Source organism: Cucurbita maxima, unplaced genomic scaffold, assembly GCF_002738345.1.
Source record: "Cucurbita maxima cultivar Rimu unplaced genomic scaffold, Cmax_1.0 Cma_Scf00044, whole genome shotgun sequence".
NCBI lineage: Eukaryota > Viridiplantae > Streptophyta > Magnoliopsida > Cucurbitales > Cucurbitaceae > Cucurbita > Cucurbita maxima.
Window position 1 is genome coordinate 636681 of NW_019272060.1, and position 14998 is coordinate 651678.

The 14998-nt window shown below is 35.7% G+C and overlaps 1 protein-coding gene and 1 long non-coding RNA gene across 2 annotated transcripts; both read left to right on the top strand.

The window, feature by feature from the left end:
* Window positions 1–3421: 3421 nt before the first annotated feature.
* On the top strand, window positions 3422–8933 carry LOC111470384 (26S proteasome non-ATPase regulatory subunit 12 homolog A-like). The gene is made up of 11 exons (XM_023115949.1): window positions 3422–3572; window positions 3689–3883; window positions 4181–4288; window positions 4392–4496; window positions 4589–4645; window positions 4773–4969; window positions 7610–7709; window positions 7777–7889; window positions 8043–8196; window positions 8291–8368; window positions 8459–8933. Exons 1-11 carry the CDS (start codon window positions 3570–3572, stop codon window positions 8675–8677), a joined length of 1329 nt encoding a protein of 442 aa, XP_022971717.1. The 5' UTR covers window positions 3422–3569; the 3' UTR covers window positions 8678–8933.
* Window positions 8934–10043: 1110 nt separating this feature from the next.
* Window positions 10044–10326, top strand: LOC111470390. Its single transcript, XR_002715035.1, has 2 exons — window positions 10044–10121; window positions 10225–10326. It is a non-coding gene; the product is annotated as an uncharacterized LOC111470390 (long non-coding RNA).
* The last annotated feature ends 4672 nt before the right edge of the window (window positions 10327–14998 follow it).

Sequence of the window (14998 nt, forward strand, 5' to 3'; positions counted from 1 at the left end):
TTGTTAAATGTGTTGTCGAATATGTACGAAAAATTGTCGGCTATGAATAATATATATTTGATGAAAAGATTGTTCAATTTACAGATGTCTAAAGGTTGATCTACTGCGAATCATATAAATGAATTCAATATGATTATAAGTTAACCGAGTTCCCCGAAAATCAATTTCGAAAATGAAATTTACGCATTAATTTTGTTGTCATCTTTACTTGAGTCCCGAGATATTGTTGTTGTTGATCCGAGAAACTAAACTTTGATAAAATCCAAGATGTACTTCTCACCAAAAATATTCCCAAAGGAAAAATTGAGAAATCATATGCTTTCAGTATTGACGGAAAATTGAAGGGCCTAAAGAAACATAGGCGATAAAAATCAAAGAACCCAGAAAAATCTCTAAACAAACCAAATTGAACAAATGTTGGGGACGCTCGGTGTTAAGTTATAGGTACACCGAGCGTGTTCTAAACAGACCATATTGAAATTGCGGAGAAAGATGGGACTTTCATCCAATAATGTTGTCAATATATCAGCTTACTTGATCAATAAAGAGTTGTCGGTACCTTTGGAGTTCAAGATGAGAGAAGAGGTGTGGATAGAAAAAGAATTCAAATACTATCACTTGAGAACTTTTGGTTGCACTATATACGTTCATATTGATCGAGAGAAAAGAGATGAACTTGATGTTAAGGTTATTAAGTGATACTTCATAGGTCATGGTTCTGACATGCTTAGGTACACGTTTTTGGATGGCAAAGAAATCTCGAGGTATTGTGACGTGACATTTAATGAGAATGTCATGTACTTATAAAGAGAAAAATTCAAAGACTACGAAGCAAGTAGAATTTGATGTTGATGTTGAGTTGTAGAAAATTCATTCAACTATGTTACAATAAAAGCTCAAGAACCTCTTGAGACGGTTGCTAAAGAACTAGAAGTAGAGCAATGACACCTAAATACGTGTGAGGATATTATCCAAAATCATTAGATCACCAGATAAGTTCTCTTTCATTACATTATTTGTTGTTGACAGATAATGGAGTGAAAATAGATAGGGAGATTTCGAGTCAACAGAGGCATGTCGGACAAAAAAGGTAGAAATCACATTAGGATTTTTGCAAAACGAGCGAGGAAGGAGTTCACGGGTCAAAGTCGAGTTGGATTTTGTTTTCGGGTTGTCCATCACTGCCCCAACCCATACACGACCCATTACAAGGCCACAACCCAACCCATACGCACGACCCAAGTCCATGCTATTCCCATCCACGTCTTAGGAATTACGACTCTCCCCAATGGTATGATATTGTTCACTTTGAGTATAAGCTCTCAGGGTTTTGCTTTGAGCTTCACCAAAATGCCTCATACCAATAGAGATAGTATTCCCCCTTATAAACCCATGATCTTCCACTAAATTAACCAATGTGTGGGCTTCATCAAAAGGCCTCGTACCAATGAAGATAGTATTCTCCCTTATAAACCCATGATCCTCCACTAAATTAACTAATATAGGACTCACTCTCAATAATCCTCAATACCATGCACGTGCTCCCTGTGGTTCCGACGCAATATAGGGTATTTGGTACCGTTTCTTACCTTCTCGACCCTTTCGAATATAATTTAGTCCTTATTGGAGGCATTTAACGCTAGTATAAACTCCAATTGTTCAATTGAAACTATTTTGAGCTAGAATTCGAAAATGGTTTGAGAGTTAAGTAAGTTAAGCTCGTTAGAATATTTCTAATACAATTTCATCTGTCTACCTAGGTTGAAACAAATCTTGAGGGACGAAATTGAGCTATCTTAAGAATAATTTGGGATCCGACCAAAGGCCAAACATGTAAGTAATTTTATTGTTAGATGGTTGGAAGAATTGTATGATGTATGATGACCCATGTCCCGGCTTTATGCTTATGTATGATATGTGATGTGTTGGATCGGTATGACAACCCTAGGGGGGGGGGGGGGAATAGGGTTTTAACGATAAAAGTGTTTAAATGTGATTAATTTATAATTACTAGAACAAAATAATTTAAGTCAAAACAATAATCAAGTAGAACCTGCAATAAATCACAATAATAGTTTTGAAATTAAATAGGAAAGAATTAAAGAAAATGACACCGTAGTTTTATAGTGATTCGGTCAAACTCGACCTACTCTACTCTCCAAGCGCCTCTTGGAAATTTGAATAAACAACTTTCTCGACTCTTTCCATGGATCAGAGCCAAACCGCTACACCGCTCTTTTTAAAAGTTCAAGAGCAAACTCAATCATTTTCATGGCGCAGGATCAAGCCGGTACAAGTATTTGAATTTGATAGTAACACACCACAACTCTTTCAAAGAGTAGATTTACAATTTGGAGCACTCACAACTCTCGAATAAGATGAATAAAAATAAAATTGGAAGTTTGGAGAGAGCAACAAAAAAAGGGAGACTTTGAACAAATGAGGATTGGAGAATGTATGAAGTTGATCCAATTTCTTCTAAATTTCTCTAGTATGACCTACAATCAAAGATATTGAATACGTTATCCGTTGTGATTGAATCAATAAGTGTAACTATATCCCGATTAAGCAACTGGTCGATCAACATACTGATCTCATCTCGATCATCACAATTTAAGCTATGCATGGCTGGTGGCATCCCACCAATCCTATTAAAAAAGGGTGAGGAGCTGGAGCTGCCATTAAACGACTTATTAGCTTAGGAATGAGATTGAAATCAAATTAAAAAACATACAAATAGAAGTCGAACGAACCAAAAAACTCAACCTCATGCGCTTTCACCCGTGTGGACGTGCGACACCAACATGCCCACTCACACCCGTCACATGCTCTTTATTCCTTCAACACGGTTTTCATGGACACCCTTAAGAATAACATGTAACGATTGAATCAGTAAGAGAAATTGAATGCGTATCAGTTGTGATTGAATCGGTAAGAATAACTATATCCCTATTATGCAACTGGTCGAGCAACATACTGATCTCATCTCGATCATCACAGTTCAAGCTACGCATGGTTGGTGGCATCCCACCAATCCTATCCGAAAAGGGTGAGAAATTGCCATTTAACGACTTATTAGCTTAGGAACGAGATTGAAATCAGATTAAAAAACGTACAAATAAAGGTCGAACGAACGAAAAACTAACCTCATGCACTTTCACCCGTGTGGACGTGCGACACCAACATGGCCATTTGCGCCCGTCACATGCTCTTTATTCCTTCAGCACGGTTTATGTGGACACCCTTAAGAATAACATGTAACCGATGATGATTTATGTATTAAACTATGTAGACTTAAAAAAGAAGTATAAAAGTTTTAACCCAAAAAAAAAAAAAAAAAAAAAAAAAAAAAAAAAAAAACTGGGCATAAGGGCAAAATTGTAAAACCACAGGGAGCACTCGTAAAGAAGAATTCTTCGTGCGCAAGAAATCAGTCTTTCTCCTTCAATTAGGGTTCAACTTTGCAGTGACGAGGGTTCGCTGTGTAATTCACGGTTCTCTCTAATCCGTCTCTAACAGTGTTCAAACTAGAAGATCAATTGGTTAATTTTCCAAATCCACTTGAAGAAATGGTACTTTTTCGTAGTTGCAGTTGTAAATTCATTTCAGATCTGAATCTTTCGGTGTTCTTGTTGGCTTGACTTCCGATTATGATACGCATTCGATGTTGGTTCTTGTGGAATTTCAGGAGGGTGAACGCAATTTAGAGGCAACCATAGAGCAACTGCTCAATGTCGAGAAGCAGATGCGGCTCGCCGGAGATGTGGCCGGCACCAAGAAGGCAGCCACTGACATTTTACAGCTCTGCTTTGAAGCGAAAGCATGGAGTACTCTCAATGACCAGATTGTGCTCTTATCCAAACGCCGTGGACAACTCAAACAGGTTTGCGAAGAAAGAAACTGCGTCTTTTTACTTATCACTTTTAACCATTTCGCGTGAGAGGAGATGTGTTGCCTTTTAGGTCCTGGTGTTGCAGCTTCCATCGTCTTCATCTTTCATTTCCAATTGAACTATTTTGCACATATGTTTCTTGTTTATCTCCAATGTTTTCGTTCAAGCATCGTTTTAAGCATTAGTTAAGTTGTGCATTGAATTCCACCGAAGAGACCTCCCAGTCAGATACTCTTTATTCTTTGAGATTTGAACTTCCTACATCTGGCTTTCTAATTTTTCATTTAGGCTGTTACTGCAATGGTTCAACAAGCAATGCAATACATTGATGAAACACCAGACATTGAGACCAGAATACAGCTTATCAAGACGCTTAACAATGTGTCGGCAGGAAAGGTAAATTTGTTGTTTTAGCTTCAAATTATTCTTGAACGAGGCAATACTCTTCCTTCAGCCGTGCCTAGTTTAGAATTTTAGATTTCAGTTTATTGGTTTGTAGATATACGTGGAAATTGAGAGGGCCCGGTTAATCAAGAAATTAGCAAAGATCAAAGAAGAACAGGGGCTTATTGCAGAAGCTGCTGACTTGATGCAAGAAGTTGCTGTATGTGTTATATAGTTTGTTGACTAGCAGAATGTTTTCATTTCTTTCTTCCAATTTTCAGTTGTTTATGATTCTGATGAGTAAGATCACAGGTGGAAACCTTTGGTGCCATGGCTAAAACTGAGAAAATTGCATTCATTCTTGAACAAGTATGCTCTTTTTTTGTTGGTTTTAGGTTATTCTTGCACTCATCTGTGTCTAGAATTCTTTGTTTTGAATGTTGGTACAAATATTTATTTATTTTTGACAAGACTATATGTTGAAACTTAATTACAGGTTCGTCTATGTTTAGACCGTCAGGATTATGTTCGTGCTCAGATCCTATCAAGGAAAATTAGTCCAAGAGTTTTTGATGCTGATCCTACAAAGGAGAAGAAAAAACCTAAGGAAGGTGATAATATTGTTGAGGAGGCTCCAGCTGATATCCCATCGTTAATGGAGTTGAAGCGCTTTTACTATGAATTGATGATAAGGTAAGTGGTAACTTACATTCTGATGTGTAGGTTTGCTTAAATTTTTTCTAATATCTTTTTAGATTAAAGAATGCTTTACTTTCCATAATGGATTTCAGGAGAGTCTGCTGTGAGAGTATTTCTTTGCATTTGTTTTATGTTTGTTCAGTGCACTATTTTGCAATGTCCCATCCTAATTGACCTTTCGACTTCAAGCAACTACAACTATGTAAAGTTTTGTTGATAAATTTTTAGTTCTACCATTGCGTGGGTGGGGGATTGATTGAACCATCGATATTTGAAATGGTAGCTGATACCTTATCCATCGGCTATTCTCGGATTTGACATATTTTGTTCATAGTTTATGAAGATAACTTCAGAACTCCTGAGCAAACCTTAGAACTCTGTTGCTTCAATTGAGACGTAGCTTGGGTAAATATACAGAGGCTTGACCTCTTGGGCTCCTTCTTAGTCCTACACAAGGGCCTTGTCCTCCTTGAGCCTTTTAGATATCCTTCTCCTTGTATTTTTTTTTTTGTTCAATAATTGGGGAGTGGAGGATGAAACTCTCAATTGTTTGAATGGTAATTGATGCCTTATCCATTGAGTTATGTTTGAATTGACAATGTCTTCCTTGTTTGAGGATCTAGAATGTGATATCTAATAATGGAATACAGAACAATTAATAATTCTAATGTGTAGGTTTATTTAAACTTTTTTGGTTGTAGGCTATAATTTTAAAATAGGAGTTCTCTCTTTTTTTTTTTTTTTTTTTTTTTTTTTTTTTTTTTTTTTTTTTTTTTTTGCCATNCAAAGGGAAGCTTTTAAACAAATTAATAAGAATTTCTTTTGGATAGGTCCTCTTCTTCTTTGGCTTTCCATAAAAAGGTGAAATTGGCTGATTTTCCTGGGGTTAATGGGTTGGTGAATTCAATAGATGTAGTTCGGAGGAGGGCTACCTGCAAGTTGCAAGTACAGGGCTTGTATTTTATTTTGGAAGAGAGTAGACGGAGGAGGGCTTGAATTAGTAAGATTATTTGTTGGTTTTGACTTTCAAATGTCAGGCAGCTGCTTTATTTTGGGAAGTGATGACTTATTCTTCCTACTCCTGGAAGAGAAAGATGCTTTGCAAATCTAGGGTGGATGCCTTGTTTGGAGGCATTTGGTTTGATGATAACAAGAGAACTTTTGAGGACAAAGTTTTGGGAGGTTTGAGGATTTATTTAGAGTAATGTTTTAACTCCAGGGTTCTCTCTATTTTCCTTCATCCTTACTAATAAATTCTTAACGAAGGTTGTTTTCCTTCAAAAAATAGACCACAATAGTTCATACCTGAACAAAGAATGACCGCTTTAATTTGTTTATAAAAATGTCAACTACCCACATGGTTCTATTTTTGTTAATATGAGCTAATTTCTGATCAAATAGGCGGTTACTGTTTTCCCCTTCTTGTTATGGCCGTTGTTGATGTTTTCTTTCTTTCTTTCTCATTTACCTTTTTTTAAAAAAATATTTTTAATGAATTGAAGATACTAGCATGTCCATAACCTCATGCTTAAAATGTTTTATGAAATTCTTCTATTTTCATATTTTTATTTCTATTCTTAAAGAAGTTATAAACAAGCATATTACTTGGGTCGTTTATTTTCACAATCCATCATTTCCAACTCTGTATTACCTTTGAATTTAAGTCAGATGATGTGCTGTCTCACAAAAATATTGATATTTTTTACACTTTCTTTTTCTGTTAGGTTTGAACTCCCTCCCATTTCACAGAAATTTCCTCATAAGATTTGCCATTTATCTTCGATTAAAAATAATTGTCACTTATTTTTTGATGCATTCAGGCAGCGCTTCCTCTCTTTCGTTTGGGTTCCGTTGTCCATTTTGTCCAATAGAAAAACGACGGAGGTTACGGCTCTCCTTTCTTTATTACGGCTGTTTTCTTCTATTGGTTTTATAAAACATTTAGTTTGAGTTATCGTGAGATATTTATAGGGGCCAAGAGGTCTTGAGAAGATTTCTTTTTCCTTGCTAGGTTTAATCCATCTCTTTGGTTGTCATTCTCTAAGAATGTTTGTTATTAGGTTTTATTCTTCTAAATTGGAGCTCTTTTTCGTATGGACAGTTCAAATTATGGTGGTGTTCCTTTTGATTTGTCTCTATATATACCCTTTTTTATTCGTTCATTTTTCACAACGAAACTCAATGTTCCATGAAAATGAAAAATTAATTGAGTTATCCCACAATTTTATTTATTTGAAATTTTGTGCAAACAATGTCGTTTATTCTTTTTCCTAGAACAAAGAAGGGACGGTGGATTTTTACTAGGTGGAACGAGAAGCATTTTCTGTTGGATGTAAAGCATTCAATCATTTCCATCAATACATTAGTAGTTTAGGTTTGCCCTCTTGATGACTGAATTTAAGACAAGTATGCATGAATGATAAGAAATTGAGCCTTAGTTGAGAAAAATGAAAGAATGTACAAGGATATAAAAAATAGCACAAAAAAGTCTCAATATTAGCATGCTTGGATATTTTTGAAAACATACAGGAGTAACGGGGGAATGTCTTAGACATTTTGACTACTAAGGTTATGCATACTTGCTTTTCTTTTGCAATGAAATCTTTTTACAGGTTTGTTCATCAATCATTGCAGGTATTATTCTCATCACAAGGATTACCTTGAAATTTGTCGCTGCTACAAATCAATATATGACATTCCGTCCGTCAAGGAAAGCTCGGCTCACTGGATACCTGTAAAGCTCTTTTCCAATTTAGATTGTCCCCAGTTTTTGTTGTGCTTGTCTAATTTTATCACTGTAGGTCCTGAGGAAAATCTGTTGGTACCTAGTTCTGTCACCACACGATCCCATGCAGTCGAGCCTTCTTAATTCCATCTTGGAAGATAAGAATCTTTCAGAGATCCCAAATTTCAGGCATGTCCTTTTTTTTTTTTTTTTTGGGTGCTTATTTCCATTGATATCAAATTTCATGTCTAGTGAATTGAAACTCAGTCTGATACTACTTAGAATTCTACTCCATATTGTTGTGCTACATGCTGATACTCTTTTTTCGTTGTTTTGTCATAGATTGTTGTTGAAACAGCTAGTTACTATGGAGGTCATCCAATGGACAGCTTTATGGAATGATTATAAGGATGAGTTTGAGAATGAGAAGAACTTGTTAGGAGGTTCTTTGGTTGAGAAGGCTGCAGAAGATCTTAAACAAAGGATAATCGAACATGTATTACATTTTCCATTTGCTATATCTCTTTAATTCATTTGGCTTCATACATATGTTCATTGTGATTCAACGCGTTTTTTGTTCTTATATTTAGAATATTCTTGTCGTGTCGAAGTATTACGCGAGGATTACATTGAAGAGACTTGCAGAGCTGCTGTGTCTCAACCTCCAGGTTTGTAGATATGCAACAAATTGTTAAACTCTCCTCTAGTTTTTTCTCCTTGATCTGTTTTGTTAATATCGTGCATTTTTTTATATTCAGGAAGCAGAGAAGCATCTTTCCGAAATGGTTGTTTCGAAGGCTTTAGTGGCGAAGATCGATAGGCCAATGGGCATTGTCAGCTTCCAGACATCGAAGGACAGCAACGAAATTCTCAATTCTTGGGCATTGAACTTGGAGAAACTGCTTGATCTTGTTGAAAAGAGTTGTCACCAAATACACAAAGAGACCATGGTTCGTAAAGCTGCTCTAGAAGTTTGAGAAGGATGATTACGAGCCACGTGTCATTGGTATATTGTTCGCTCTCTCATATTTTTACACCCAACACGAAAGAATCTAATCGAGGGTTGAAAGTACGTTGTACGAAGAAACAATTTAGTCTATGAATGTTAGTATTAAATGATTTAGTTTTTGTAGTTTTAAGTTTGTACAATTTAGTCATTGAACTTCAACATGAAGTTTAAAATTTGTATTTGCTGAAAATTTCATAGATATATAATATGAATTTGATGCGGTAGCCTCTGAATCTCACCAACAGGTCTTTTCTTTTTATTCTACTGTATCACAACCTTTATTATTATACACCTAGAATTCAAGTAGCTACCTTGTTGAACCCTCTGACGATATCGTTACATACTTTAAAGTTTAAGGATTAAATTAAGTGGAATAGTTAAGGGCCAAATGTGCTATTTTAACCGAACTAAATCTGGTAGTTTTCAGGATGTTTTATCTTTATAAATGTTTGGTGCAGGTCAGGTCACCCAGAATTGGGCATGATTGGCTGTTCGGCCTAACAGAGATCTACCAAGAATTTGGCAAGGAACAGAACTTTGATGTGTTTTTTTTCTTTTTTTTAATTAGAATTGGAAGTAAAGATTGTTGGACAATACCGACTTGAGACTTAATGCAACTTCTCTTATTTTTGCATTTTCCGCATTAATTGGCCTCTCCTTGTTTCAATTCTTGGGCTTTGTTTGCTTCATTCACCTCCCCATTTTGTTCAGTTGGTTAGTATTAGAGTTAGACATCTGATAGTGTGCTAGCGAGGACTCTAAACCTTGAAAGGGGTGAACTCCAGGTGATGTGTTAGTGAGGACGCTGAACCTGAGGGGTGGACTTTAGGCGGTATGCCAGTGAGAATGCTAAGCCCCTAAAGGAGGTGAATTGTAAGATCCCACAGGTGATGTGTTAGTGAGGACGCTGAACCTCGAGGGGTAGACTTTAGGCGGTATGCCAGTGAGAATGCTAAGCCCCTAAAGGAGGTGAATTGTAAGATCCCACAGGTGATGTGTTAGTGAGGACGCTGAACCTCGAGGGGTAGACTTTAGGCGGTATGCCAGTGAGAATGCTAAGCCCCTAAAGGAGGTGAATTGTAAGATCCCACAGGTGATGTGTTAGTGAGGACGCTGAACCTCGAGGGGTAGACTTTAGGCGGTATGCCAGTGAGCCACAGGTGATGTGTTAGTGANGACGCTGAACCTCGAGGGGTAGACTTTAGGCGGTATGCCAGTGAGAATGCTAAGATGTGTTAGTGAGGACGCTGAACCTCGAGGGGTAGACTTTAGGCGGTATGCCAGTGAGAATGCTAAACCCCTAAAGGAGGTGAATTGTAAGATCCCACAGGTGATGTGTTAGTGAGGACGCTGAACCTCGAGGGATAGACTTTAGGCGGTATGCTAGTGAGAATGCTAAGCCCCTAAAGGAGGTGAATTGTAAGATCCCACAGGTGATGTGTTAGTGAGGACGCTGAACCTCGAGGGGTAGACTTTAGGCGGCATGCCAGTGAGAATGCTAAGCCCCTAAAGGAGGTGAATTGTAAGATCCCACATCTGTTGGAAGGGAAACAAAATATTCTTTAAACGTGTGGAAACCTTTTCCTAATAGATACTGGGAAATCAAGAAGAGAAAGTTACACTCTTCTTCCCGATGTGTTAGCAGTGGAATTGAGTTACACTCTTCTTCCCAATGTGCTCGGAATTGTTCTCTTATACTGTCTTAATTTTTTATATTTTCTCCCATCCATAACAAGAATTTTAATGAAGACAGAAAGGTATATTTCATTTTTTCAATGTTTCTGTATACGTATTTAGCCACATATTTAGAAATTGAATTTGTGTTTATTAATATATTTATAAGCAAGATGGAATAGATAAGATAATATGTTATATTATAAATATTTGAATCAAATGTTTTCTTTTTTTACAAAAATTTCTTATGTTATTATATTAGATAATTTATAATATGTTATATTATAATATTTTAATTTTGACAAAAATGAAATGAGTTTATTGGATGATATAATATTTATGTTTTTTTTTTCCTAATTTAATTCTACATTTCAAAATTAAAATTTGGATTAACAGAAAATATTAAAAAAGATGATTTTAGAATTTCCAATATTAAAACCACAAAGTTCGAAGATGCATTGTACAACTAAGTTAAATTAGTGTTAAGATCTACTAATTAAGCTCTCGTGACTTTAATTTTCTCTAAAGGTTTCGTATCACTGAAAGTAGTATTACTTCCTTACTACCTATGATTTTCTCTTTAATTAACCAATGTGGGACTCCTTTCAACAATCTTCAACAAAGTGAATGCCCAGCGTAATCTGAATAAGATGAACAGGTATATAGTCGAGAAGGGAAGCAAGTTAAATGCAATCTACAAAATGGACTTGTTAAAGAAGTTGATTAGAAAAGGTTTTGTTTGAACAAAAAGTAGAGACCCATATCGAAAAGAACTTAGAAATTATGCTGTCACTTAGAGTTTCCATAGGAAGGATTAAAAAACCTATAGTATATAAATAATATAAAGTGCCTAATACGGTTGTTATGACTCACTCTATAATCATTAAAAGTGATATGATTCATATGGTTTATGTGAAGACATTTGAGTGAGAGTATATAAATAACGAGTTTTTATAAGGCTACACTGTAAATATTTATCTCTCCTTATAAATTTATTAACGGAGAAGATTAATATTTCTAAGATCATATATGACTCGATCTTAATCTTGAGTCAGTTATGAATTTCTGTCTAAAAGAAATTATCATTTGATTTGCATAAGTGACAATGTTTTTTCATAGTCGAATTAACAAAACTTAACCAAATATGAATTCGAGAATATAATTTAACGGGATGAAATTCAGTCCTTTCTATATAAGGGTAAGTAGATGACTAGTTTTTAATGTTAAATTTTGGAACTTGAACAATGGGACCCACCCTTTTGTGAAAGATCCACTTTTCTATAATGATTATATTCGTATGTTGGGATTTTGATAAGAATGTTGTTCAAATATCTTGCAGTCAATTTCGTATTACGAAGAATCAAGTCTCATTTATGCAACAAGGGTTTCAAGATCCTTTAAATGATGCTTCATTTATTATGGTTACAAGTTACAAATTAGAATGAACTATTAACTAGATTCTAATAATTCATCATAAACGTGTAACCATATGAGAATAAATGAAGCCACATTTAATGAAGCTCTTGGTACATAAATGAGACTTATTCTTATTGGCGTGAAAATGGATTATTCTCCATTTCTTTTGAGTTCATATTTTATGAAATATTATTTTAAAAACAATTAAAAAAAAAAGTTTTCTTGCATACTTAGTCAAAGGGGACAATGGGACATGTCTTTGAGAACTGCATTCAAGAAGTCAACGGTCAAAGTTGTTTATGGGCTAACAATCATTGAGTAGAAGCGATGATCATGGGACGTGGTTTTGTTTTGTTTCACATTCCAAGCAAAGGATTTCATAATACCTTCCCACACACACAATTTCAAACTTTGATTATTCAAATACGATTGTCTTTTTCTTTTCAACCTTTCTTTTATACCATTTTGAGAAGCTTTCTATTTTCAAAATTTTGAAATAGTTATCGTATCAATTGAAATCTTAAGTTATACCGTCTTGAGAATAAGAGAGAGAGAGAAAAAAAATTAAGGGTTTGATTAGGTCAATCGACGAGTTGAGTTTGATCTGTTTTTCAACCTATCGATAAAACTGGCAAAATCTTAGGTAAGTTGCTGAAAATCACTCGAGCTCAACTGCCCACCTACCCAGCTCTTATTTCCCCTCTCATTTGGATCTATAAGCCTCCTCTTGGTTGTGAGGTTTTGAGTTATTTTTTCTTTAAATCTCTAAGCCTTGTTGGAGCCGTCGTGAAATTAATAAGTGCATTGTACTTTGTCATGCCTCAGAGTTGTATCATTTGTTGGTGACAATAAAAATTGAAGTGAAATTGAGAGGAATGGATTGAATGATTGGAAAGAGAGGTCATTTTATAGGACGCGATTTCATTGCTTCTCGAAGTTGGTTGGGATTTCTGTGGACAAAATTGCTTTCACCTCCTCCTTCTCCGTAGTAACTAAATTTGTTAAACAAATTACTACTTTTTCCATCTTTAGAAATGTATCTACTAGTGTCCCTTCAACACCCTCCCTTAAACTGAATTCTGCAGAAATCAGTTTAAGACTTCACTTCATCTTCTTGATATTCATCTTGGATTCTGCACATCCCCATCTTTCTTCTAAGCTTCTCGAACAATGGTTGTTTCAAGGGTTTTGTAAATAGGTCTGCGATTTGTTCATCACTTTGGCAAAAGTTGAGTTCAATAATGCATTCTTTACAAAAATCACGCAAGAAATGAAATCGAACATCGATGTGCTTACTCCTTCCATGCAACACAGGATAGCGAGTGAGTGTGTTTAAGTTGAAGCGAGTGTGTTTACAAGCAGATATGGTGGTTTGAAGTGAGTGTTTAAGTTGAACAAGGATAGCGATAGAAACGTCATCAAGCACAAAGTAAGGTTCATGACAAAGGGGTACATGCGGTGTCAAGGAGTTGATTTTGAGGAAGTTTTTGCACTGGTGACTATACTTGACACTATGAGGTTGATTCTTGCTCTCTCGGCTCAACATGAGTGGGAGACACCTTGACGAAGCTTTCAAACATGTCCTGCTCTATTGCTGGACCTGAGAATGTTGATTGGTTTTTGGACACTGGGGCTTCAGCCCATATGACTACTGATCCATCTATTTTGGATCAATTAAAAAATTACATGGGTAAGAACTCTATGATCGTAGGAAACGATGCCTCTCTACCCATTCCCTCATACTGATACTCTTTCTTCTGTTCCAAATATTCACTTATTAGATTTGGGTTGTCTCTCGTCTCACTAAAAATCTTCTTTCAATTAGTAAATTAATGTCTAATTTACTCTCTTCGTTGCATTTACTAATAATTTTTTTACTGTCCAAAATCGTCAAACAGGAAGGGCGTGGTAGCAACCGGCAAAAGGGACGAAGGGCAATATGTGTTGGAGCGCGACAACTTTGCCTTTATTTATGTCCTTAAAAATAAATCTCTATGTGCTTCATATGATTTATGGCATGCCCGCCTGGGTCATGTGAATTATTATGTTATTTCTTTCTTAAATAAAAGTGGACATCTTTCTCTTACGTCCTTGTTGCCTTCTCCATCACTATGTAGCACTTGTTAACTTTTGAAAAGTCATCGATTATCTTATTCCTGCAATGAACATAGGTATCCTCAATTGTTAGATCTTATTCATTATGATATTTGGGGTTCTTCCCCTATCAAATTCAATTCGAGTTTTCTTTATGTTATTTTTATTGATGATTATTCTCAATTCACTCGACTTTACCCTTTAAAATTTAAATATGATTTCTTTTATATTTTTCTTCCATTTAAAACATTTGTGGAAAATCAACCTTCTTCTTGTATCCAGGTTTTTAAAAGCGATGGAGGTGCATAATTTACTAGCACTTGCTTCAAAGCTCACTTGCTTCAAAGCTCACTTGCGTACTTTTGACATCCATTGTCAACTATCTTGCCTGCATACACCTGCTCAAAATGATCATGCTGAAAGCATTAAAATAACATGTATCATAGAAATCTCATCTTAGAAATCTTTTACCTTCCGAACTTTGATTAGCCAGGAATATATTGATCATGTTCCTGATTTAAAGTCACCAAAACAAGTGTGGGAAATATTTCCAAGGCTGCTCACTAAGAAAAATACAGCTCGATTGCAATTTCTAGAGAATGAACTAGTTGTGGTAACTCAAGGTAATTTTTCTATTGAAGAATATTTCTTGAAAGTGAAAAATTTGTGATATGAAATTTCAGAATTAGATGCTGAGGAGCCTGTGAGTGATGCTCGATTACGACGTTATCTTATTCGTGGATTATGAAAAGACTTTATGCTCTTTGTTTCTTCAATAAAAGGGTGGACAAATCAGCCTATAGTTATTGAATTGGAGAATCTGCTTTCTAATCAGGAAGGTTTTATTAAGCAAATGACTAACAACAACGAGCTTTCCCCGATGTGTTGTATGTCAAAGATCAAAAAAGACCAAATTTTCATTCAAAGCCTTCATCAAGCCATGAGAATCAATTTAGAAGTGAGGAGTCGTCAAAGAAGCCATTTAAAGCTTGTTACAAGTGTGGAAAATCGGACCATTTTAAACGAGATTGTCGGGTGAAAGTGGTGTGTCATCGTTGTGGAAAGCTAGGCCATATTAAGTCAAATTGCCCAGTGAAAATGCAGG